Raw genomic sequence first — 27,232 nt, forward strand, 5'->3', positions numbered from 1 at the left:
CTTGTTGAGACTCTTGTAGACGAATACGAATTTTTAGTACGGCAAAATGTATGAATAGCAATGTGGCTATCATAGTAGGAAGACAAATAAATAGTTGTCCTTTCTGGTTACACAGTTTAACATTTAGTATTTAGTATTTTAAATTTAACTATTTTTATAGCAATGGTTGGTAGATCTATCCTTATTTGCAAACAAATTCCGATAAATTTAAGAAAAAAAATGACAGCTCGGTATCAGGTAATACTTAAGACAAAATTTGAACTAAAATCTCAGTGGTTGCTTGGCCTCCATCGCAACGCAAACCAGTTTCCAAAAATGACGCACCTGCACAGTTTTGTATACTGGGTCAGCTTGTGGAACAGTAGCTATGACAATATTATGCAGGAGTTTTACACGTCCGACCAAGACAAATAAATATTTTAATATTGTTTTAAGATATTATTTAAAAATGCCTGTTACTACATACCTCTCTTACCTAATAAGTCCTTAACTGCTCAACTAAGTCACCCCTATTACCAGTTTAGTTACTGAACCATCTACTTGACTAATCATCAAATTATTGACAAGCTTAGTTTAGTTATCAAACCATCAAATAGGTAAATCAGGAAGTCAGTCAACTGATAAATTATCAATCCATTCAACTGGTAAATTGTCAAGCCATCAAATTGATGGATAATCGAACAATGAAAGGTCTAAATGACCAAGTAACTGAGCTGCTCAATTAACTAACTACCAAACTAAATAACTACTGTACGACCAAAATGCTGATTTATCAAATCTTAAAAATACCAAATTAACGATCAAATTGGTAAATTAGCTAGTTAATTAATTGATAAATTGGTAAATCACCAAATTGAATAATTAACGGCTGGTAAATTGTCAAAAGATTGACTAGATACCTAACAATCAAACTGATAAATTTTCAAGCATCTCAGCTGATGGAATATCTAACCATCAAATTGGACAACTACTATGCTACAAAAATGTTGAGTTGAAATACCATTAAAATGCTAAATCACCAAACAATCCATCTGGTAAATGAGCAACCAAAAAAACTGGTTAATGACAAAACTTTCAAATTGCTAAAATTCCAAGTCTGGTGACTAATGGTAAACTTTTACACCATGACACTGCCAACTTACAAATCCATCAAATTGCCAAATTATGAAGGCAACAAAAAGCTAAATTACCAAATAACTGAACTACTAACTGAACTACCAAATCAGCAAGTTTAGGAACTACCAAACCACCAAAATTTTGAATTATTAGGCCGAGCAACAAAACAGGAGAAAATCAAAATATAGAATTGGTGATCAATACACTATAGAGCTACCATATTAATGAAACATCAAGTCTCATGTTACCAAAAATGCTTAATCATCAAATTTCCATATTAGAAATCCTCCAAAGCTACAGTTTACTAAAACAGCAAACAAGTTTCTCGATACTCATAGTGAAAATTGGTGATTTATAGTAGTTTTGACTGGTTAATAAAATATCAAACTGCTGAATTATTGAAATATCTGACTGAACCTAAAAAGACTTATGAGAATCTAGTATAAACCTTATAAGAACTTTATGAGAAACTAGCACGGACTTAATAAGCGTCTAGATTAAATCTGAAAAGATTCTGGTAAGAATCTAATGGGAATATATTAGAAATAAAAACGAATCCTGCCAAAATCTTGTAAGAATCTAGTTAGGTTCAGCTTGACATTTTTTGTCATCCGAGCAAGAACTTGATTAGAATTTACTTGGAACAGTTAGAATCCATTTAAATTTGAGTAGATTTATGTCAGATTCAAGTAAGAATAATTAGCTAAATGTCGATTTTGTGATGCAATGATTTGGTCATCGATTAGGCTTTTTACTAACAAAGTGAAAAAATTATTTAAGAGACAACCAAATCACATATTTAATAATCAACCAGGAAAACCAAGAACATGTAAATCAAACCAGTTAATTGACAAATAACTGAATCAACACACTGGCAATTCAGCAGCATTCTGTTTAGGAATGCTGCCAAATACTGCTAAAATGACCAAACTTATTAATACATAAGCTAGTTCTTTCCAAGGAAATTTTGTTGCTATTTTGCAACTTGTTAAATACGATTTTTTGCAAAATTAGAATTGCGCATGAATAAAGTTATTTTGTTCCCAAAAAATGACTTACTACTACGAGTCACAAAATAGACTTCAGAATAGGGATAATAGACATTCGTGTGGTTACAGCTCTAGAATAAAATTTATTGGACTTTAATTTTCTAAATTTTTTTATTGTTTTTGTTTTTATGACGCGATTTCTTAATTGTCCGAAACCTAAATTCTATTGCGATGTACTTGAAGCGTATCAGAGAGGCAATGAATTAAATAGTGCCGAAATTTCTGGGTTCGACGAACTGAACTTGAACCTATTTGGATTTGCATAAATTGGAATAGATTGACGAATATGTGAAGGTCTTATACAATTTTGATATAACACATACTTGTGTCATATCAATAAATAATAAATTTTAAACGAAAACCACGTGTTCAGAGAAGGAATCGATGGGCCCTATTAATAAAATCAAACATTCAATTTATAAAATTCGAACATGATTCTCAAATATTTTTGCTCAGCAGTACGAGAGAGCTTTTTCTCACTTAGAAATATATATTTGACAAAAAATATTGGGTATCAATCATAGACCTTATACTACATCGACTACTAGTCGAGCGCAAAATAAGTGCTCAAACATAGAAGGGTATGTGGCGTCACATGTCTGAGCGAACATTGCCGACGACAATCGCGGAACTCTACCGATTGATTAAATGTTATATGTTTTATATTCATTATATAAAGGGCATTTGTGATGACTGATGATAAATGAAAAACATACGATCTATGGTATCAATACCTACTGTTTAATAAAATGAATAGTTCAATAAATCGCATTATAAAAATTGTTATTATTTAATTGGAACTTTCTATTTGAAATCATCTACTTGCAGAAATACCCTCGACCTTAATCTTCCCTTAACAAGATGCTGCAAACTATTTGCCTTCGATCTTGTTAAAAAAGGATTAGGAATGTAGGTCATGTCAACTAAAAAATAATTATTAAGAAGGATATTATGAATATACTCAATGAAAATTATTTAAAATTTATATAGAAGAAGTTATATGTGAACAGAACTGAAAAAATTGAAGAAAATAATGTATTTTTTGTAAAATAGTATTTTCAGATAAGTCTTTTTCAATGATTTATTTTGTGATGATGTAAAATGCAATATAAAAGTCATAAAAATGTTTCCCTTAATACAAAATATTAGAAAATTGTTTTCTACATTATAGAGTCTATATATCAATAATATATACCATTACCATATTTATTATTTATATTTATATTTATTATTAATTATATATTTTAATATTATCTTCTATATTCACAAAATAATATCATTCATAGAACTATATTTACTATACTTTTATGTAAACAAAAATTTTGAAAATAAGTAGCAACAAAATAGTACTGTTTAACTATATATAATCGATTATTATAAACATTTTGTATTTACAGATAGTTATTTATAGAAATTATTTACATTTTGTGTAAATTTTGCAAACTAGTAAATATTATTGATAAATATATTAAATCATATGTAATAGGTCAGAATGTCAGAACAGATTTCAAAAGATATGCATCTAAACATACTAAAACTTATAATTTTGATTTTATAAAATAAATGTTTTCCATAATCAATTTTTTTTTTATTTTATTTTTTTATTATTATTTTTTTTTCTTTATTTGCAAATCATTTTATTTTATTTTTATTTTTTATCCATTTACTTATTTTTTATTTCTTTTATTTCTTTCTGTGATTATTATTATTAATATTAGTTATATAATATGATTTTTTTTTTTAAATTAGAATATGAATTCCCATTTCTCACCAACTATTTTTTTATTAGAAATATTATAGTTTTAAGACAAAAATATAAGAAATTAACGTCAAGTCTAAACGAAATGTTTTTGACAAAAATATTTATGTCCATTTTTTTTATGAAAAACTAGACAATATAAATAATAAAAGCATCAATATTTTCTTGCATTTTTTTCATACACAAAAATATATATAAAAATTAGGGACACTAAAAGAATTTACTAACTTTCTGTATTTACACTCATGAGTACTCATTGTTATTAATTTAGCAGATTTATAGGTTTTTTAAATAAATTTTCAACCATTTTATCTAGAAAAAATCATGATAAACGCCTATGAAGATTTTAAAGTATATCCAAGCTCTGACTCTTATGTTGTGTACAATTTCCAATTAAAATTTAGAAAATAAATTTCTCATCAATTTATTTATAAAATTTTTAAAGGCAAAACTTATAGTTTATTAATTGATAAAAAAGCTCAAATAAAATTCTTGGAAATTTTCTTATATTTATTTACTTCTGCGAAAGACTATTTAATCATTTTCATTATGTAGGTCGAGTACACATAGAAATTCAGATGGAAATCGTGTAAATGACAGGTTTGAAAATTACATTTTATTCTGAAAATCGATTTACTAAATTGGTGTTGAAAATTTAAAATAGAGAGAATTTAAAATTAAATTGTAATTCTATGCACAATTTATAAAATTCAACTTAATATAAACCATAAGTTATTAATAGTGTAATATGTGGAAGAATGAGCTCACTAAAATTACAAATTTGATTATTTCTTTTAATAAATATTTTAATTATATAACTAATAACTATTTTTGTTTATTAATTAATCAAAAATATAATGTAGTAATTGTTGAAAATATTTGTTCGCTTTTCCATAATGTTTTCCTATACAAAATAAATTTCTTTCTATTATTTCAAATCTTATTTTTATCACGATTGGTTTATGTTAGGATTAACAATTACCTAAGAATTTGTTGTAGAAGTATTTACATCCATCTCGATGTTAAATAAAAAACCTGTTCTTAAAAATGTAGACAAGTAGTACTAACACAATAAAAAAATACAAGTACAAATTGTTTGAAGAAAAAAAGAACGAATTTAGAAGTAATTTGTTCCAGATAGATTGAAGATTAGAGATGCTTCTTGCACGAGGATAAAAAAAGGCTTTGTCATGTACCAATTTATTTTTTGTTAATGTAAAAGATAACAGTAAATTATTGAAGAAAATAAGACGTAATTTTATAGATTTTCTACGTTCATTCCAAATTTTAACACAAGATTTAACATACATATATCAGAAATACAAATTGGTCTGACTAGGACAGTCATCAGTCAAATTTTATGAATTTCATTAAGTAATTATATTATTAGAGGATTTAACTGTTTTTTGGCAATAATAGTGCTTTGAATATTTCTTATTTTTTATTACCAATAATTTGTACAAAGTTGAATGAAATATATTTATTTCTGGTACGGAAATCGACCTATCGACCTCCTGGACTTATCTTAAATTTGTTCTTAGGAATTAATCTCATATATTTATTTAAAATGATGCTTCTGTTGATATTTTGTGACAGCATTTGCGTAAATATGTTTTGATTTACGATGATTTCAAGGCTTTTTAATTCAATTTTATTGTTATTGATATTTTATTATCAATTCCGTCTCAACTTTGTTTTATAGAAATCGTAATTGACAATTATAATCATTTTATGGACTTCTTTATTTCTTTGTGGGAGGTGCATCATAAGAAGTCATATATCATTTGTTTAGATATGAAAATATTTTCAAATTAGGTGCAAGTGAAATTTTGCCCTGAACATTTACTGCTTAATATTCCCCATGTGCTAAACTGCATGATATCAAGTTGTCCAGAATGGGGTTGGTACTCATGACCCTGTCCACACAAGGCAGTGCGTTCAACCGGGAAACACCATTATTAACAATAAAATTATAAAATAATATTAATACTAGTTTTTAGTAGTACTTACCATACGATATGGTATAAATAGAGATAATATAAAACGTTTTTTTAATATTTTTTCTATAGTAAATTTCCACAAATTTTATTCCATATTACGTAGTTACCAAGATAATTTATTATGGTTTTGAAATTATAATAAATAATTATTATCTTAAACCTAGTTGGCATAATTCCAAAGTAAATATTGTAAAATTTGATGTCGTTTTATTCCTCTATCTAGTTGTTGCACAGGAGCACATGATTTTATGAAAATAAATAATCTTGCAATAAATTTACGGCATGATATGTGTCAGATAATGTATGGTATGATGGTAGATGAAAAATTAGGAATTTTGATAAAAATTGTAATGGAAAAGTTTTTAGGTTCTAAGAAGAACTATTAGATATATATATTGGGATCGTTTTTGATCAATAATGGAGAAATATAAGAACATCAACATAATCCAACGAATGCAAATCTGTATTTATATGTTTTTAATTTTCTATAAAATTTTATTGTTTATGATGTTTAAAAAGTTCCAATAATTGGCCTCAAGGCAGAATGCAAACCTCAGACTAAATTATATTTGTGGCATTATGATTTACTAAAATATTATACTACTAATTGTGCTGATTTGTTACAAAATACTAAGAATTTCATTAAATTACATAATTGCATTCTTGAGCTTTCAACAATTAATTGTCACGGTTCAAAAGTTCAGAAATACATTTCATATATTTGCTTGAAGTTATTAACCTAAATTGATGTTGTCGATATTTCTGGATAAAATTATTTCTAATTTATAATAATAGATATAACCAGTTTATACTTTGATAGAAATTGTAGATTTTACTGGTTTATTTTATTACTATGCATTGTCACTTTAGACGTCATTGGAGAAATATAATTAAATTTGCTAAATTAGAATGAAATGATTGTGATAAAATGATGCATTAAAACAAAGTATTACGCAATACCTAGAAATTGTATAACATAATTTTAAAAGCTTATTTATAAATTGCAGATGTACGCAATGAGTGAATTATTATGATCAATATGTGTTAATTTTATATTATTTAATATATTTTGTTATTTGGCTTCAAACTGTTTATAATGAAAACATCCATTTTGCTAAGCAAGTAGATCTTATAAAAATAATCTCTGAAGTGAAACATATGTGTCGTAATAATGTAAAAACATATTCCCATGAGAAAACGTTATTGCATTTTGCTAGTATCATATTTATTGTAAAAATTGTATTTTGACAAATTCAAATATCAATATATGCATATTTGGAAACAACAAAAATAGGTGAAAGTTAATTTCACTGTATGAATTCAAATTAATAAATTGATAAATAGCTTTGTAATAATAATAATTATTGATAAAATACAAGTATTCAGTAGAATAAATTTTAAATCTTTAGATTTTGTTACATTTTTTTCCAATGTTTATATACAATTCATATTTTTATATTATTTGTAATTTAATTTTAATTCTTTGTCTCTTTGAATTAATCATTTTCTTCAATTCATCATTTCTTGCTCTCATTGCGTTCTTTCTTTCTTTCCGTTCTTTCTCTTAATTCATTCATTCTTTCTTTCCTTTCTTTCCGTTCTTTCTTTCAATTCATTCTTTCTTTCTTTCCGTTCTTTCCTTCAATTCATTCTTTCATTCTTTCCGTTCTTTATTCCTTTCTATTTTTTATGAGTTTTAATATTTTATATATGTTACCTGATTATATTTATTTTTTTTTGTTTACTTAATTATATATCATGTATATTTTAACTTACAATTTACTTACTTATATTTTATATTAATTTATTTTTCATAATCTCTTATAAATTACTCTATTTTTTACTTTACATTTTTTCCAAATATTCATGTATCGGTTTTGGTTCATTATTTTTTATTATATTTTTTCTTATGTTACGCCAATGAAATAAAAATTAATCATGCGGAATTCTTACGGCACATTTGTCTTAAGACATTCTATAAGTAGATTGATTAAAAATTCTACCTTTCAAATAGTTTTTCATAATTATTGACATAATGAAGTGTCATAATTAAAATATGAAAAATATTAACAAATATAAAAAAATCAACAATAAGTACCTACCATAAAATTAGAAATTGCTGACTATTTTCACGATGATGTTAGATAAGTTTTTTTCAGTGATATTTCAATTCGACAGCAAGAAATTTTATATAAAGAAATATATTTTACTATTTTTGGAATGCAACTACAAATTTATTTTGTAAATATGTAAATATTGACTTTGAATTCTGGTACTGTGGGATTTTCTAGCTTTGAAATCCTCTTATTGAATTCTTGATATATAAAGATATGTGCTCTTTCTCTGATATTGGAAATCGTAATTCAAGCCTTAGAAATATATTTATTCATTATATTCACACATTGATATCTGAAACAGATGTTTATAAATAAAACTTTAAATAAACTTGGCATCAGGGCTTAATTTTTAGTAACATTTTTCAAAGAACCAAAAAAAAACTCAAAACTTATAGAAGTTTTTTTACAATTTTGTCGAGTTTATTGTAGAAGGGCGAAAATGGAGGGTTATCTGTGTTTTAATTACATATTGTAAAGAGTTAAATAAAATTAATCTCGTAATTTAAAAAAATGTATTAGAAATGGACAACCCCTAATTCAGTATAAATGAATTATAATCTTCAATCTAAAATAGCTATTGCAAAATAAGGGTTTTTTGTGGGAAGATCAAGGGCTGTGTATGTTATTAATTAGTGATATGAAAAATGTAGTTCAATTCTCAGTTAAACTAAACGTAATTATAAAATTTCATAAAAATCGGTCAAACCCTTTCGGAGGAGTATTGGTACTATTGGTAACATCATGACACAAGATTGTTTTTAATTATATATATATATATATATATATATATATATATATATATATATATATATATATATTTGATAGATTTATAGTTTGTGTCACAAAGAATAAAATTAGCATATCAAACATAGAATTAATCTAAATGATATCTCATCTTGATAACGGAATAATTTCTCAATGCTAAAACTTCTAGGACCGATCTACGGAAAGATCTGGCAATTTTGTTGAAACAGTTGCTGTAAAAATGATAGTTTTTGATACAATTAACACGAAATTAATTAACTAGTGTTAATTTGATGGAAAAATATATTATTTGTATAGTAACAATTGTTTTGTAATATATCTTTATATTTTTTGTGATGCGCTCTAATGATCCAGCGTTTTGTTGAACTTCGCGTTTTCTACTGAATTTTAATCGAGGTCAACAAAGGTATATAATATACACAAAAAATTTAAACAGAACAAGGAGTGAGTGGCATTCCGTCTTAAGGCAATTCGCATGAACTTCCGTATAAAACTGTTAATTTCAAAAACTAATTTTAATTTTATTTTAAATTATTTTATGTTCATATCGGCTCATAATTTTTGACAATAACTTTGCAGAAAAATCTTGCAATTATCAAACGATTCAGAATGACCTAAAACGTCGAAAAAACAAAATATGCAAGTTACTAGAAAAAAGTGACTAACATAACAAATATATTAATTTATATTCATTAGTTGATTTTGTTGCAATTGAAATTACATATACGCCATATTGCCATAATTGTTTATTTTTGAAGTTTAATATTGTCTATTAAGTGTTGTAATTAATTTTTATAATTTTGCTCTTTGACGTTGGTGACGGTCTTCACGAACTTTTATAACATAGATTAAAAAAATTAAAATAAATTAAGTTTTATATGAAAATATTAATATTTTTATAATATTACTATAAACATTATTTTAAAACGTCACTGTTCAAATCAGCATTGTATAAAACAAAAAATAGAACAGAACAATGCAAAAAATGTATTGCAAAAACCAATCCCACAAAGATTGATATGTGCAATTTAATACTGTGAAAAAATCTGCAACGAGAAATATGATAACCTTATAGTTTTCTTTAGCCTGATGTATTATATATATATATATATATATATATATATATATATATATATATATATTTATCAAGAAGTTTTTATTGATGCAACCAGAAAAAAATTAAATATTACAGACGTTTCTAAATCTTCATTGAGATAAACATACTCATAATAGTGCTATCTTCTATATATATAAAAATAAGTCGGGTTTTCCTTCCAGAAAACTCCAGAACGCACGAACCGATTTCGACAATTTTGCATTCGTTGAAAAGGTCTTGGGCTCAGCAAGGTTTATAGCTGAAAAAATTAGTTGTGCATGGCATCGTGCCTTAATGCAAGCTGCTGGAACTTCACGCACCGTAATTAAAAATTCGAGTAATAAAAATAATCAATAACTGTTTTAAATAATTTCAAATAGATTATCTTCTATATATATAAAAATAAGTCGGGTTTTCCTTCCTGACGAAATAACGCACGAACCGATTTCGACAATTTTGCATTTGTTGAAAAGGTCTCGGGCTCAGCAAGGTTTATAGCTAAGAAAATTAGTTGTGCATGGCATCATGCCTTAATGCAAGCTGCTGGAACTTCACGCACCGTAATTAAAAATTCGATTAATGACATTAGTGAGAATTATCAGAATTATGCTTGGTTAAGTCAACGAGCAATTCTTGCCGCAAAGAATAATGATGTACACGCTCTGAATTTCACCATTCAATCAAAAATTGCTGGCGGTTTGGTGACATACCAATGATTCTGACTGGTCTTCCGTTTGACTTCAAACGATTGCAATATCCAGTTCGCCTTGCGTTTGCAATAACAAGTCGCAAAGCCAATCGCTTAGTGTTTGCGGGATAAATTTCTAATAGATTATTTAGAAAATCATTGTTTTTCACATGGGCAGTCAAACGTTGCCTGTTCACAAGTTGGAAAACCATCCGCTTTGTTTGTGTTAACGTCAGACCAAAAAACAAAAAATGTGGTTTGCCAAAGATCACTTCTATGAAACGGATAATTTGCGGATTCACTTTCATTTACTTAGAGAAGTTCAACTAAAAAACACTTCATTTTTGTAATCAAAATAAATTCGTTACTGTTGTATAATAAAATCAAATTGTTCTTTTTAAAATATAAAACAAACAAAAAATTTCTTCATCTTTCTCACGAAACCATTTGGTGGCGAAACGGAGTTCGTCGGGTTTGCTAGTAATGTTATATATACAAATTCAATATATAAGTTTTTCATATTATTCTTATTTATATCTATTTAACAAAGTGTACATAAGAACCGAGTATCCTTTTTTTATGTCAGTTGTTCATTTCTGCGTGTGTTTTCTTATATCGAAGTAAAATGATGAAACATATTAAGCATCAAAACGTACAAACATACATTTTTATTTACTGTTCCTATAAATTTTAGACCACTTTTCACACGTTCATAAATATCTTTTGAATATTCCACAGTATCTAATGGATTTTCCAGACGCAACTTATGATACTTTTCATAAAAGGCGATTGTGTGCTCATTATAATGCCAGACAGGAATTCTTTTCATATAAGAATATCTCTTCTTTGTATTTCACTTGCTATTGTGAGCTAAATTACTCAGTAGGGTATTATATATACATATATATTAATAGAATAAAGTAGGTCTCATGTAGCACTCGTTTTTATGTCCGACTTAAAAAGACGGAATCTTGAAATTATATCGAAACTTTTACTGGGTGGCATATTGTGAATCTTATTAATGAGAAGTTATGTTGACATATTTAACTGATATATATATATATATATATATAACTATATAGTTAGCTATATATATATATATATATATATATATATATATAGCTAACAAAATAATATGGATGGTTTACCCACTGCAAAGCATGTCACATATGTAACTGTTCGTGGAGCTATTGATAGTCCTTGCAAGTGCCAGCTTAATATAAAACTGATTTCATTCAAATTGGAATTTATGGAGACTCAAGGTTTTGATTTATATTTTTTTTACTTAGTTGATATCTGAACGCCGAACTGAGTGAGATTTTCAAAACTCTATTCTTAAGCTTAAGGAAATCTGAAATGAACTCCAGTGAAAACATTCACTGAGTAAAAGAGGATGAAAAATTGTTTGCTTATCAACATAAATATTACGAAATTTTGATTTATGGTAATGAGAGTAAAAATTTAGGTATGTGTCTTAATTGCAAATTATAAGAAAAATGAAATAAAATAAAATGGTGAAAAAATCTCAAGGATGGCCAAACTTAGGCTTATGAAAAATAGATGTCGTCCGATTTTCATACTAAATGTCCGAAAGTCATACTGAATGGTATATAAAATTTCAATTGGTTAAACCGTTTGGGAGGAATATTGCCACTAACACCATGACAAGAATATCACATATATATATATATATATATATATATACATATATATAATATCAATAAGACGTAGAGACGTAGAGGAATGACGTTCGTCGTAGGCGGCGCGTGTAGAATAAGAATGAATAGAATGTTCGAACTTAATGGAATTCTGAGTGCTTTTCCAGTTTAATTGACTTTTCAATATCATAAAATAATGATATAGAAACGCGATAATTAAATTATACATTACACAATATTCCTAAACTACATAGAAATAAAAAAAAATGGACGAGTTCGATAGAAGAAAAGAAAACTGGGACGGTCTCATATATTGGTAAAAGAAAAGTTTGAACCTGTGTTGAACTATTCGTGAAGACACATATTTTTAAAGTAATGACTTCATATCGAAATAAATGGTCAAATTAAATAATTAGTAAAGATTTTTATAGTTTTAAATTGTTTGTATAATTTTAAAAATTTTTTACGACTTTAGGTAAAATATTGGTTGTCATAAACTTCAAAGAAAATTGTAAACGTGCTAATGAAGAAAAATATTGCATAGAAAATGTAAAAAGAAGAAAACTATATTGCACTCATTTATAAAAAGGAGTCTATAATTACAGAGTAATAATAAAAAAAGAAAGCTAATAAGGAAATCTATTGTGTGAAAAAAATGAACCAGGGTTGGAATCTTATAAGAAAACAAGAGTACATTTTGCAATTTGTTATTACAAGTATAATTAAAAAATCTAAACATCTGAATCTATAACCAAAGATTCCAACTTGGGTGGAGAAAATAAAATACAAGAAATTTCCTGAAGCATGAACACATAAAATTTGGTAAACCAATTGTATCGGAGTTTTAAATTAGGCTAATTGTGTTTAATTAAATATAATATAAATTTAATATAAATATTCAACATATAAATTTATTCAAATAAAATTGAAAAAAAAAATAAGTTTGTGTGATTCATTCAATGTTGCAAGATTGTCGTTCAGAAAAATTTAAAACGTGATGACAACACTAACAATTACTATTTGCGAAACACAACTAATACTTGTTTAGTTGAGGATAAATACTTTATCCTAAAAATTATTACTTTTCATGGTTTATTATTTCAATTGATTTTAAATTTCTATTTCTTCTATTTCTCATTTTTTCACAAGTACATTGCAAATGCTAATTAGGTTTCAATGCTAGAAAAAATATGTTGTGCAATGGAGCATGCAAAATGTCATTATTTTAATTCTACGTTATGATTCGTGTTGTTGTACTTATATCTGCTTATATTAAAGATTCTCAAACTATCTAGGTAATAACATATTTTATTAAATATTAAAAAAACTTTCTGTCCTATTTTCTTTTGAGTGCTGAACATAGTTCTTTCTTTCCGTTTTATAGTAACCAAAAATCAATTATCTGAAATTCGGATTTAATATTTGAATTTAACTTCATATGTGCACTTTTATTTTTGATTTATATATTTTTAATACTTTTACTTAATATACTTTACATTTACATTTTTAACGCTTCGTGCAATTATTTAAAAAAAATCTAAGCCACTTTGATTTACCTAGACATGCGCCGCCATACTAAGTTTTAATTTGAAAAGAAAATTTATTATAATTATGAGACAATGAATTAATGTTTATTTAATTTTCATAATTTGAAGATAATTTTGTATAGAATGTTATTCATCATCATTTCGTATATAGATTTGTATATAGAGAAAAATATTAGTTTATGTTAGGTCAATAAAGCCCAGAAAATGTTGCTGCAGCTTTTCTTAGAAACACAAATCCTGGCTCTTAGAATTCTAAGTATTGAAATTATTTTTTATTTCAAAAATAAATCATATATATATATATATATATATATATATATATATTTATTTATTTACATCTTGGGAACCATTCCTGGACATGACCACGGATATATAATCACATTTCAAAGCCAGACGGACTCTCTATAATTTGCAGCAATAAAGAAACAACGCGACAATATCAATTTTCTATGAAACACGTATGAATGTGGCGAGAGACCTCAAAATTGAAACATTCGTATCCAACACACATTCATTTATAATTTAAAATAATATACAGACAACCATAATATAAGAGATGAATATAGATATTGTACTCTCTCATTGTTTAATAATGATTTTTTAAATTCCTGAAGTCTAAATTGGAACTCTGAGGTGTTACCCACATATTTTTCTAGTACGGATTCAATAGGGGAACAGTAAAAAAATTGAATTGGCCGATAGAAATAATCTATAAATTGCAGAATTTACTGCAAAAGTAATAAACATACCAGGTTTACCCAAAACCATTTCAGAACCAACAGGCTGATTTATATTTAAAAAATATATATGTATGCATTGTATATATTTATGAACATCATCAATGATGAACTATATAAAATTTACTGCCAGTTGTAAATTTAAAGGAAAAATGTGATAGCTTTCAGCAAGTACATTTTTATTAATATGAAGTAAAAATAAAAGCTTTTTTATTTCATTTATCATCAAAATGAAGTAGTCGTTTTCTAACACATTAGCAACCATACATACAAAAATAGTATAGTGCCGTAAAGCTCTGAGATCATCAAACCACCTAAATCATTGACCCACAGAATTATATACCACGTACGTCATGAAGTACATAAGTCAGTAAATCCTCAGTCTATTAAGCCCCAATTAACAATATAATCTAAATCATGGACGAACTAATCCTTAGATTATCAGCATCGATAATTTAAGCACTAAAACAGTCAAGAGGTTAAGGATGGTAAAATACCAGGATCGTAAAAGGTTTATCAGGATTATGAAAACGATCGCCTAGTTTTAGAATAGTCTGAAATCAGGGTCATCAAGATTGTAAAGATGTTCAAGCTTATATGATTTACTAAAATACAGGACTACCAAGATCTAAAATAGTCTAGAACTAAGAGAGAGTCTTAGACTGAGGTCAGTCAGAGAGAGAGAGAGAAAGAAAAAGATTGACGACAGTCAGAGAGAAAGGGAAAAAGATTCAGGATAGTCAGAGAGAGAAAGAGAGAAAAAGATTCAGGATAGTCAGAGAGAGAAAGAGAGAAAAAGATTGAGGACAGTCCGAGAAAGAGAAGGATTGAGGACTGCCAGAGAGAGAGAGAGAAAGATTGAGGACAGTCAGAGAGAGAGAAAAAGATTGTGGACAGTCAGAGAGAGAGAAAAATAGATTGAGGACAGTCAGAGAGAGAGAAAAAGAACGAGGACAGTTCGAGAAAGAGAAAGATTGAGGACTGCCAGAAAGAGAGAGAGAGAAAGATAAAAGACAGTCAGAGAGAGAGAGAGAGAGAGAGAGAAAGATTGAGGACAGTCAGAGAGTGAGTAAAAGATTGTGGACAGTCAAAAAGAGAGAAAAATAGATTGAGGACAGTCAGAAGGTGAGAAAAACAAAAAGGACAGTCAGAGAGTGAGAGAGAAAAAGATTGAGGACATTCCAAGAGAGAGAGAGAAAGATTGAGGACCGCCAGAGAGAGAAAAATATTGAAGACAGTTAGAGATTGTGACTGGTCTAAGATTGAGATTATCAGTCTGAGATTGAAAATAGCAATCTTAGATTGAAAATAGCAGTCGGAGATTGAAAATAGCAGTCGGAGATTGAAAATAGCAGTCGGAGATTGAAAATAGCAGTCGGAGATTGAAAATAGCAGTCGGAGATTGAAAATAGCAGTCGGAGATTGAAAATAGCAGTCGGAGATTGAAAATAGCAGTCGGAGATTGAAAATAGCAGTCGGAGATTGAAAATAGCAGTCGGAGATTGAAAATAGCAGTCGGAGATTGAAAATAGCAGTCGGAGATTGAAAATAGCAGTCGGAGATTGAAAATAGCAGTCGGAGATTGAAAATAGCAGTCGGAGATTGAAAATAGCAGTCGGAGATTGAAAATAGCAGTCGGAGATTGAAAATAGCAGTCGGAGATTGAAAATAGCAGTCGGAGATTGAAAATAGCAGTCGGAGATTGAAAATAGCAATCGGAGATTGAAAATAGCAGTCGGAGATTGAAAATAGCAGTCGGAGATTGAAAATAGCAGTCGGAGATTGAAAATAGCAGTCGGAGATTGAAAATAGCAGTCGGAGATTGAAAATAGCAGTCGGAGATTGAAAATAGCAGTCGGAGATTGAAAATAGCAGTCGGAGATTGAAAATAGCAGTCGGAGATTGAAAATAGCAGTCGGAGATTGAAAATAGCAGTCGGAGATTGAAAATAGCAGTCGGAGATTGAAAATAGCAGTCGGAGATTGAAAATAGCAGTCGGAGATTGAAAATAGCAGTCGGAGATTGAAAATAGCAGTCGGAGATTGAAAATAGCAGTCGGAGATTGAAAATAGCAGTCGGAGATTGAAAATAGCAGTCGGAGATTGAAAATAGCAGCCTGAGATTGAAAATAATGGCCTGAGATTGAAAATAATGGCCTGAGATAGAGAATTATATCCTGAGATTGAGTATACTGGCCTAAATTTGAGAATAATGCCCTGAGATAGAGAATACTGGCCTGAGATTGAGAATAATGAACTGAGATTAAGAATAATGGTCTGAGATACGGAATAATGGTCTGAGACTGTCGATAGTCACAGATTGAAAATTCTGATATAGATTGAAAACAGTCAGAGATTAAGGATACTCACAAATTAAAGACAGCCACATTTTGAGAATAGTCTGAAATTGAGGATATTTAGAATTTAAAAAAATTGTCATTGTTGAAAATCTTGGATAAACATGCATCCAGAACAAACATATTTTCAGGATAGGTGAAAACCTAAGATCACCAAAGATGCAGAGTCATCTAAAGTTCTCAAAAACCTAGTGTTCAAAAATTTATGAATTAGCAATACCTTAAAGCAACAAACCTCTAAATTAAGTACACAAGCATTCTACATGCGCACCTGTGTATACTCGAAGAATTTCAGAAGTCCATTTATCATTCCAATCACCATCTGATTTACTATTTACAGATGCCAGATAAAGACTCAAATAGTAACCTATGTTTTCCACATTATCTCGTTAAATTATCATAAAATTTCCATAATTTGTCTTCCATTTACCAGTAAAAACGACGCCTAACGTCCACACCATATAATTATGAGGTAATAAAAATTAACTACACATGTTGAGTCAGTTTAGAGTCGATAGATTTATTAATTTATAAATTTTCAACGCAGTCAGTTTCGTAATAAACGATTATTAATCAATTATTATAATGTATTCATTGTTTGTTTAACGTCCTATAATCATAGTTAATTGATCGGTACTTGTGGTAACAAAGTTTTTTTCCAATCTTATAGCTAAGCCTAGTTACTACAGACGTAGTAGTATTATTCTAATTTGATTTTTTATTTTAGCACAAACTGAATTTTGGTTCTTAAAAAAATTATATATTTAGGTATTTTTAAATAATTTATAATCTAACAACCATAAATTTCCATATTTGAAAACTTAATCATGACTTTATAGACCCAGCTTGATTATTTCTGACAAGGTCGCCCATGCGGAAATTGACAAAAATCTATCAACTTTTTAATCGATAAATTATTATAAGTGATGAATATATTAAAGGAGACCTATTCAGATACAGTATTGAATTTTTATTAAATTTATAAATCAAACATAATACACTACATTCGACGCCCAATTTACCATTTTTTATCAGCGCCCGGCCATCAATTTATTAAAGTGCTCGAGTACTGTGAATTATATTAATGGTAAACAATATTTAAAATAATCTGAGACCTTTTATTGATATCAATAGACAAAATTTATTATTGGCTATCGATTCAATATAAATTGACTTCGCAGTTTTATACGTAGAGAATTGCTACCGTTTGAATTGCGCAAAATTTAACCATATGGTCTTCGGAATGTCATGGAACTTTGAGGAGGAAATTGATAGCAGAAATTAAACTAAATTATATTGATAGCTGTCTCACGCGACATATGCGTGCGTAGCAGTGCATGTGTTAAGGTTTTTATCATAGTATATAATCATTTTGATTTTTCATGATGATAAAAAATATTTTAATTTTTTTTTTTTTACAACATATTTTCTTATATTTTGTATAAGTCAAATATATAGACATGAGTTGACAAAAATCAATATAAGTCGATAAAGATCAACATAAATTGAAAAAGATCAATATAAGTCGACAGAGACGGATACAAGTCGACAGAGATAGAGATAGATCCAAGTCGACAGAGTTAGAGATAGATCCAAGTCGATAGAGATAGAGACAGATCTAAGTCAACATTGATAGAGATAGAGATAAATCTAAGTCAACAGAGATAGAGATAGAGATAGATCTAAGTCGACAGAGATGGATTTAAGTCGACATACAGAGATTTAACTACACAGAGATCGATCTAAGTCGACAGAGATGGATCTTAGTCGACAGAGATGGATCCAAGTCGACAGAGATGGATCCAAGTCGACAGAGATGGATCCAAGTCGACAGAGATGGATCCAAGTCGACAGAGATGCATCCAAGTCGACAGAGATGGATCCAAGTCGACAGAGATGGATCCAAGTCGACAGAGATGGATCCAAGTCGACAGAGATGGATCCAAGTCGACAGAGATGGATCCAAGTCGACAGAGATGGATCCAAGTCGACAGAGACGGATCCAAGTCGACAGAGATGGATCCAAGTCGACAGAGATGGATCCAAGTCGACAGAGATGGATCCAAGTCGACAGAGATGGATCCAAGTCGACAGAGATAGATCCAAGTCGAAAGAGATAGATCCAAGTCGAAAGAGATGAATCCAAGTCGACAGAGATGGATCTTAGTCGAAAGAGATGGATCCAAGTCGAAAGAGATAGATCTAAGTCGAAAGAGATGGACCTAAGTCCATCCAAAAAAGTTAAATACAATTTGACAAAGAAACTTTGCGACAAAAATCAATACAATTCGGCAAATATAAATACAAATCGAAAAGGATTAATACAAATAGACAAAGTAGTGATTGTACGAAGTAGTTAACCACAAATAAATACTTACAAAAAAGCATAGTTTAAAGTCACGTTATATCAATATATAAATATAAATTTTAATTTAAATATATATTTAATAGATCACAAAAATGATTATAGTTCGACAGATATGGACATAAGTCAACAATGATGGACATAAGTTAACAAAGATAAATAAAAGTCGACTAAAACAGACATAAATCGCCGAAACTGTGTACAAGTCGACAAAAATAGATATAAGTCGACTAAGTAGTTAAGTTTATATGTAAAATGAATATTTTAATTTCGACAAAACTAGTAATATAAAATTTATATCATAAATTTATGCGTAAACATTATTGAAAATAATCAATCAATGGCTTATTGTAACTCAATCATTAAATATAATATTATATACATTAAACTTATGCTTGCATTCTATAAATATCCCCAATCATGTATCTACGTTTTTTCACAACATTGTCACAAAAAATCCACGATAAATCATGAATCCATTCCAATATCAATAATTTCCAATTCATAAATATAATTTTGCAGATAAATATATAAAATACTTAATTGCAGTTGTCACATATAATGTAAACATCAGTGTTGATTGCCCAGTAGTGACTACGTAGTGTGTTTACTATGAAACGTTAACAACAAATAAATTGTTATAAATATATCAGTTAAATTATACAGTCATTGTGCCTATGAATGCAATCTGTTAAATGATTCTGAATTTGCACTGAATATTCTCAATTGCAATTTCCTACACTCACCATGCCAAATGGACAGGAATAAAATGCATCCTGGATGGATAAATGGACAAGGAGACAGATTTAGTGATAATTTGTCAATTTCTAATAGATATTGAAATATCTATTTATAGTAGATTTAGTAATTCACTGAGAATTTTGAATGGTTATCAATATATTTAAATACAATTCAAAATTGTGACAATCATTCAAGTATTTACTGTTTAAATTTCTGAATAATGATCTAAAAAATTGGTTTTTGCTTCAAATTTTAGTAATTTCAGATATGTTATAATTAATACATAAGAAATTGATAATTCAAAATATTTCATTTTTCAAATATATTATGTAAAAGCACAAAGAATCATTTTGATATTTTTATCTTATTAACTTCCCGAAGGAGAAGTTAATGTTTTCATCAAAAAATCCGATTTGCTAATTTTATGTTTTCTTGACGTTTCAAGCCATTCTGAATCGAATGATACCAAATTTGGAAAAAGTATGTGTGTGTATGTGAACAGATTTTTTTCCGTAAATCGACGTTTACTCAAAAACGACTTGAGCGATTTAGAATATTAGTTGTTTTTGAAAGTAAAAGATTTCTGAAAATTACTGAATAAACTTGTGTTTTACTAATTACTATCATTATCCTACTTATCGATACTTTTTATCTGCCACAACAATTATTTTAATAATGTGTTTTTGTTAAAATTCACATTTTCTGAAACAATATGTAATTTTTTTAGAAGGTAAAATTTTATGTTATTATTGTACTAAATAAAATCGAAATTTTATTTTTGACAAAAGTACATTTTTTTCGTCGACAAAGATTGAAATAATTCTTGGTTAAATATAGTAATGAAATTTCTTCAAACGTCGACAAATATGCAGAAAATTCAACAAATATGAATTAAATTCAACAAAAATCGACAAATGCAAAAATAAATTCGACAAAAATCGACAAACGCAAAAATAAATTCGACAAAAATTGACAAATGCAAAAATAATTTCAACAAAAATCGACAAATGCAAAAATAAATTCGACAAAAATTGACAAATGCAAAAATAAATTCGACAAAAATTAACACATGCAAAAATAAATTCGACAAAAATAAAAAAATGCAAAAACTAGTTTGAAAAAATCGATAAATGCAAAAATAAATTCAACAAAAATCATTTATAATTCTATAAATATCTACGAATATAGAAACAAATTCTTGAAAAATCGACAAATGTGTAAGAACAAATTCGACAAATGTATAAACAAATTATATAAATTGACTAATATAAAAATAAATTCGACAACTATCCACAAATGTATATATGCAATTAGAAAAAATACATTTAAATAAAAAAATATAGATCACAATTTGTCAAAGAATTATTTAAATTCTAAAAAAGATATATCAAATATCAAAAATCGATATAAATTCGACCAAAATATATAATTCGACAAACACGAAGATAATTTGACAAAAAAAATTTAAAACAACAAAAATGGTAATCGACGAAGATAAAATTAGATTTTGAGAGTAAAAACAGCTGTTCCCAAAATTTCTTCAAAAAGTTAATTACAAAGATTTATAAGTTTATAAATCTGGAAAAATTATAAATTTTATTTTCAACTTCCCGTAGGGTAAATTATAGAAATCTCAAAAAATCAAAAATGATTTTTTTTATATATCTTACGTTACAAAAGTTTCTGAATATTTGGGCATATCTCAGAAAAAATGGATGTATTATGTATGTATGTGTGTGTGTATGTTTGCAGATACAAATTTTCGTCGATACAAACATTCGTACAAATTTTGTTCTGAAAAAAAAGTTTTGGTTCACATTTCGTTTACAAAATTTACACCAGCTCTCTGTCTATTTCTAATATAAATATCTTCATATGTGTTTTATTTTTTTAAATGCGCATTCTATTTGCATTTTTTTAAACGACTGTCGTCGATTAACACTTTGTATAACCGGCAAATCAGAATTTAATTATTTGTATTGCGTTAATAAGAATATAAAATGCATTTAATTGCATAATTAATTCAATCGTAAAAAACGCTGTTGCTAAATTTATAATTAAACTTATGTAATGGATGTGAAAACTAGCTGTAAGTGGAATTCTGTCTTAAGGCAATTAAGGCATCGTGCCTTAAGGCAAATTGCTGGAACTTCCCGTACCAAAAATTATTTTTTTTTTAAAAAACGATTAACAATTTTGAAAAAATTTTACTTCGAAAAAATAAGATTTTTGAAAAACTATAAATTGGACAAAAAATTACTTTTTTTTTGAAAAAAAATTTTTTTTTCGAAAAAAAATTTTTTTTTATTTTTTTTTTTTTGAAAAAAAAATATTTTCCTTATTGTGACATATTTTGAAAGATCTAAACTTTTTTTCAAAGCAATCGTACTGCTTTAACTGCATAAAGACGAATTATCAAAGAGCGTAAAGCGCCACGTCGCCGCCTAACGCGTAAACACTGGTACGGAACCCATAGGACTGTAAACCAAATTCATACTTATTGTTAAAATCTCTATAAAATATCTGATAATTTGATGTGCATATGTCTAATGATCATTTTGGCCGCCAAATGGCATTTTTTTTTACTTTTTTCATTTGATCTCCGAAACCGTTAGACCTGCCTTCATGAAAATTTAATCAATTCTTCATCTTGTCAATACAAGTAAAATGTTTTTTGAATTATTCAAATCGGACGCTCCGTTCTCTTAAAAACTGAGTTACCGTTTTCGGCACTTTTTGCCCCGTATCTTTGGAACGGCTAGACCTGCCTTCGCCAAAAACTAATCAGCACGTCTCCTTATCAATACGAATCGAATGTTTTTTGAATTATTCAAATCGGTTTATCCGTGTTCCCGAAATCGTCGACGAAAATTTGTATCCGCACATACATACACACACGTACATACATACACACACACATACACACACACATACACACACACATACACACACACACACACACACACACACACACACATACATCCATTTTTTCTAAGGTATGCCAAAATGTTCAGAAACCTCTGAAACGTAAAGATATATAAAAATTTTCATTTTCGATTTTTTTGCGATTACTATAACTTACCCTACGGGAAGTTAAAAAATAGATACATTTGTTATGGACACTTGATAAAATTACTTATATTTTTCAATCTATTGAAAAATATTAAAATTGTTATTAATAATTTAAATTTTTTGAAACAATTATACTTTGCAAGGCGATGCGTAATAATCTTTTAAAAATCTGAGGAAACTTTTGGAAGTACTTTGCAATAATTAGAAACTTATTTTTAATGATGAAGGCTCTAATTATTATTGATCAAGCGAAATTTAATTTAAACTTACATAAAACTTTTCTAAATATTTAAAATATAAAAAAACTCCATATCTCCTTCATATAAAGATTCAGTTAGATAAATCATGATCAATATATTCAAATTTTTGCAAAGCAAGTGCATTATTTACATAACTGGATATTTTTATTTTCAAGTAGAACTGAACATGTTGAAAATAAATATCAAATGCAGTTTCATAACGCAGAAATTGAAAATATAAAAATGAATTATTGTGATTTCAATGTCACCAATAAAAAATTATCGAGATTCCAACTGATATACAAATAATTAAATTTACAAAAATGTATAGCATTTTTTATAGAAATTAGGTATCTTAGAGTAAAATACTATGAATAATTTTGAAAATTACAGCTGATTACTGAAATCCAAGATAAAATACTTGAATAAATATAATAAGCCTCCAAACTGGTACAAAAGCAATAATGTTACATGTTAAAAAATACATTTACGAAGAGAACTATTAATAAAAATTTTGGTCTATATATTTTATTTTTTGGATACAAAATCGCATGTTAATTGCCTATCATGCATTTAAAAAATAATACAATTTTTTTATAAACTTAATTTTTTTGTTAGATTTTGAAGTGCAGAAGCAAATGAAAGGTAATTGAATAAGGTTCAATTTAGTTTGTTATATTTAAATTTTAATATTTTTTAACAATATAAGTTAGTACTGTTTTGAGTAAATCTAGCACGAGAATTAGTAGAACCTGGTAATACCTACTTCTAGTTATTATCTTTACTTTAAATTAAAAAAAATGCAATTGAGTAAGACAAAAAAGTTTATACATAAAAAATGATTTATGTTTTATATGAATTAATATGAAATTAAATTTCTACAAGCCGGAGAGTTCTATTTGCTGCAATTTAAATTTCATTCAGAAATAATCGATATTATTATATAGAAATTATTTGCAATATAATTGATTAAAATCGTTAATATTTGTTTTAGTATGTATATTTAAGTAAGTACTTGTAATATTTAGCAAGAATATATTGAATATTATAGTGTAAAATTTAATTAATAAACTTCATTAATAATAAATGAATTACGTAAAATGAACTATAAAATATTCTGACTGCGTTGGACTATTTGAATATATTTATTATATAACAATAATAAAATAATAAGATAAAAATATCAAAATGATTCTTTATGCCTTACGTAATATATTTGAACAATAAAATATTTTAAAATAATAATTTCTTACGTATAAAAAGATATTAACCCTCCGTCGGTCGGCGTGGTCTGGCCAGACTTTTTTCGACTTCAATTAAAAAAAAAAATTACTTCTACTAATCCTATGGACTTGAAATTTCTTGACTTTTCCTAAAATTTCATTAGCTGTCGATCAATGAAAAAATCAGGACGAAAAATGTACAGAAGGATAATTATAAGGATATTAACTTTTTATACTTCGAACGGTCGGAAAGGTCTGTCCAGACCACCCAACATTTGTATGAAATATACGCTTTTTGATATATGTAAACCAGTATTTTGTCTTTTTTCATGGTATTTTCTATTTCAAACTGCCTTGTTTATATTTTTGCTATGTGTTCTAACATGAATGTTAGTATTTCATGACGAGAGTTCCTTGAAAACCTACCAAACTTATTGGTAATCGCAAACACTGAAAATCGGATGAGTAATGCACACATTCATTTCAAAGGCGCCGAAAAAGAATAAATATTGTTTTTCATTGATTTAAAACAGAAAAATTAACAAAAAAGACAAATTAAACAAAAAGATTTTTTTACATTTCTTGATTTTTTTATATAATCGTTAATACATAAGACACCAAAAACTCATTTATCCCATATAAATGCATGTAAAATGAATGGTGGTCCAGTCAGACCTTTCCGACCGTTCGAAGGTGAATAAATATCCGACCGACGGAGGGTTAAGATGTGTGAAATTAATAATTCAATTAACAATAAAAACATAAATATTTAGAATTTTTTTAGTTTCTGTATGAAGATTTGATAATGAAGTATGGATGTTTGATTTAGACTACAACAAATATAGAAGAATTAAATTATAGTTAATTATATTAGTATTACTTAAATTTACATTTCAGTTATACCCAATGAATAAGAAAGAATACAAATATTCAAATATATATAAAATGTAGAATGTAGAAATCATTTTGATTCAGAATTCTTAGAAATAAAATGTATGCTAATATTTTAATCCAAAACAGTATAAACCAAGACATAAACAATGTAAAATAGATTTTTGGATATTCATTTAATATAAATGTTTAAGATTTTTTTCAATTCCAAAAAAACCTAAATGCCACGTGTATTTTAAAACGATATATGTATTTACATCGCATTAAATTCATATCAAGACGTATCTAGAAATAATCATAAAAACTGGTTTGGAGTAATTAATTATGTTACTAATTGATACATGAGTACAGATCTTGTAAATATCTGCAAAAAATAAATATTTCTTTAAACAAGAAAGAATAAAAAAAACACTAAATACTTTCTTTCAATCTAAATTAAAATTGTAGCACTTATTTTACATGCGCATTTAGTCACAGTATTTTTTTAAATTTTTAATTTTTTTATTTAACGACAGATTTAAAATTTATTTGGCAGCTTTAAACAAAATTTTATAGATTATATTTTGGTAATTGAAGTTACAAAAATTTGAATACAAAAGTATGAAAGTAAATAAATTGATGCCATCATTATAATTTCTAAGTATTTTGTATCAATAATACGTTGAAGGTTTTTCCGAAACGCATTCATGTACGTATAAATATTTTATTTAAAAATAATGAACTAGTTATTATTGTCTTTGAATGAATAATAATGAAGACAATATTTGTATAAATGATTAATACCGTTGAAATAATTAAATTTGAAGTTATATAAGATAAATGGAAGGAAATTACATATATAAAATACCATCGACAATTTTCGGTCATAATTTGCCTCAAAATTATTTTTAGAAAATTTTAGAATTTTATTATAATCAATATAATATCAATTTTTTATTTTGATTGCAGAAGTCAATTTAGAAGTGATTAAACATTTTTTGTTGGAATTATAAAATTTCAAAAATAAATCATAAAATTTTGAACTCATAGTTTATAAGTAGTTCTGTAAGATCGATGTAATCTAAATAAGATTCCTATTATTAAATTTTTGTTTGAAGTCGTATATACATATACATGTATATATTATATCAATAACTTTACTGATATTATTCAATTTATATCAATATTTCACTTCTGTATACCCAAAATACATAATTCTTTTTATACAATTGTTCATATATAACGGTACTCAGACCTCAGGTGGAAGAATATTAGCATTTTATCATATTATGTAATCGAATAAATTAAATGCTTTTGTATAAATTGAGTTATGAAATATCATACAATACATTTTAGTTCACTTTTTGTAATTACATATTATAATAATTATTAATTGTAGTAGTCCAAATTTTTGAAGAAACCAATTATTCATTAGCAAAGAAAGTGTATTCAAATTTGTTTTTCTGTACTTTGTATTAATTTTACGGTAATAGACTATAATGTTATTAGAAGTCATAAAAGTTTTAAATTTATTAGTAAAGAAGAATTCATAAAATTTAATACTTTCACTTATTTGTAATAATTGTCATAAATATATTATATACATATATTATATTTTATAGTTATTTTTTGTTTTATATATTATATGTATATATTGAATTAATCAAAGTCAATAATTACCAGATGGGTTAGAATTTTGTATTAAACTCAAATTAATAAGTATGATAGTAAATATGATGATAGATTAATAAATAAGGTATGATGTTTTTTTTTACAAAAGAATTTTTAACTCATTCATTAATATCATCCTTTGAAGACACTAATTATTTAATTA

At 27.1% G+C, this 27,232-nt stretch overlaps 3 protein-coding genes across 3 annotated transcripts in view; 1 reads left to right on the plus strand and 2 right to left on the minus strand.

Moving 5' to 3' along the window:
* LOC113379460 (tyrosine-protein kinase transmembrane receptor Ror-like) overlaps positions 1-14,563 on the minus strand; it is a 45,445-nt gene extending 30,882 nt beyond the window's left edge. The window contains exon 1 of the mRNA XM_026619538.1: positions 14,545-14,563. Within this exon, the coding sequence (XP_026475323.1) occupies positions 14,545-14,563 (19 nt within the window). The remainder of the gene's footprint in view (positions 1-14,544) is intronic.
* Positions 1-27,232, minus strand: part of LOC113371967 (Y+L amino acid transporter 2-like) — an 83,123-nt gene that overhangs the window by 47,695 nt on the left and 8,196 nt on the right. The gene's annotated exons all lie outside the window — the stretch shown is intronic.
* On the plus strand, positions 18,645-19,028 carry LOC113379476 (serine/threonine-protein kinase fray2-like). The gene has a single exon (XM_026619539.1). The coding sequence runs from the start codon at positions 18,645-18,647 to the stop codon at positions 19,026-19,028; it is 384 nt and encodes a 127-aa protein (XP_026475324.1).

The sequence above is a fragment of the Ctenocephalides felis genome, unplaced genomic scaffold (assembly GCF_003426905.1).
Source record: "Ctenocephalides felis isolate EL2017-DRISC unplaced genomic scaffold, ASM342690v1 CF-g0.4_SCAFFOLD_00845, whole genome shotgun sequence".
Taxonomy (NCBI): domain Eukaryota; kingdom Metazoa; phylum Arthropoda; class Insecta; order Siphonaptera; family Pulicidae; genus Ctenocephalides; species Ctenocephalides felis.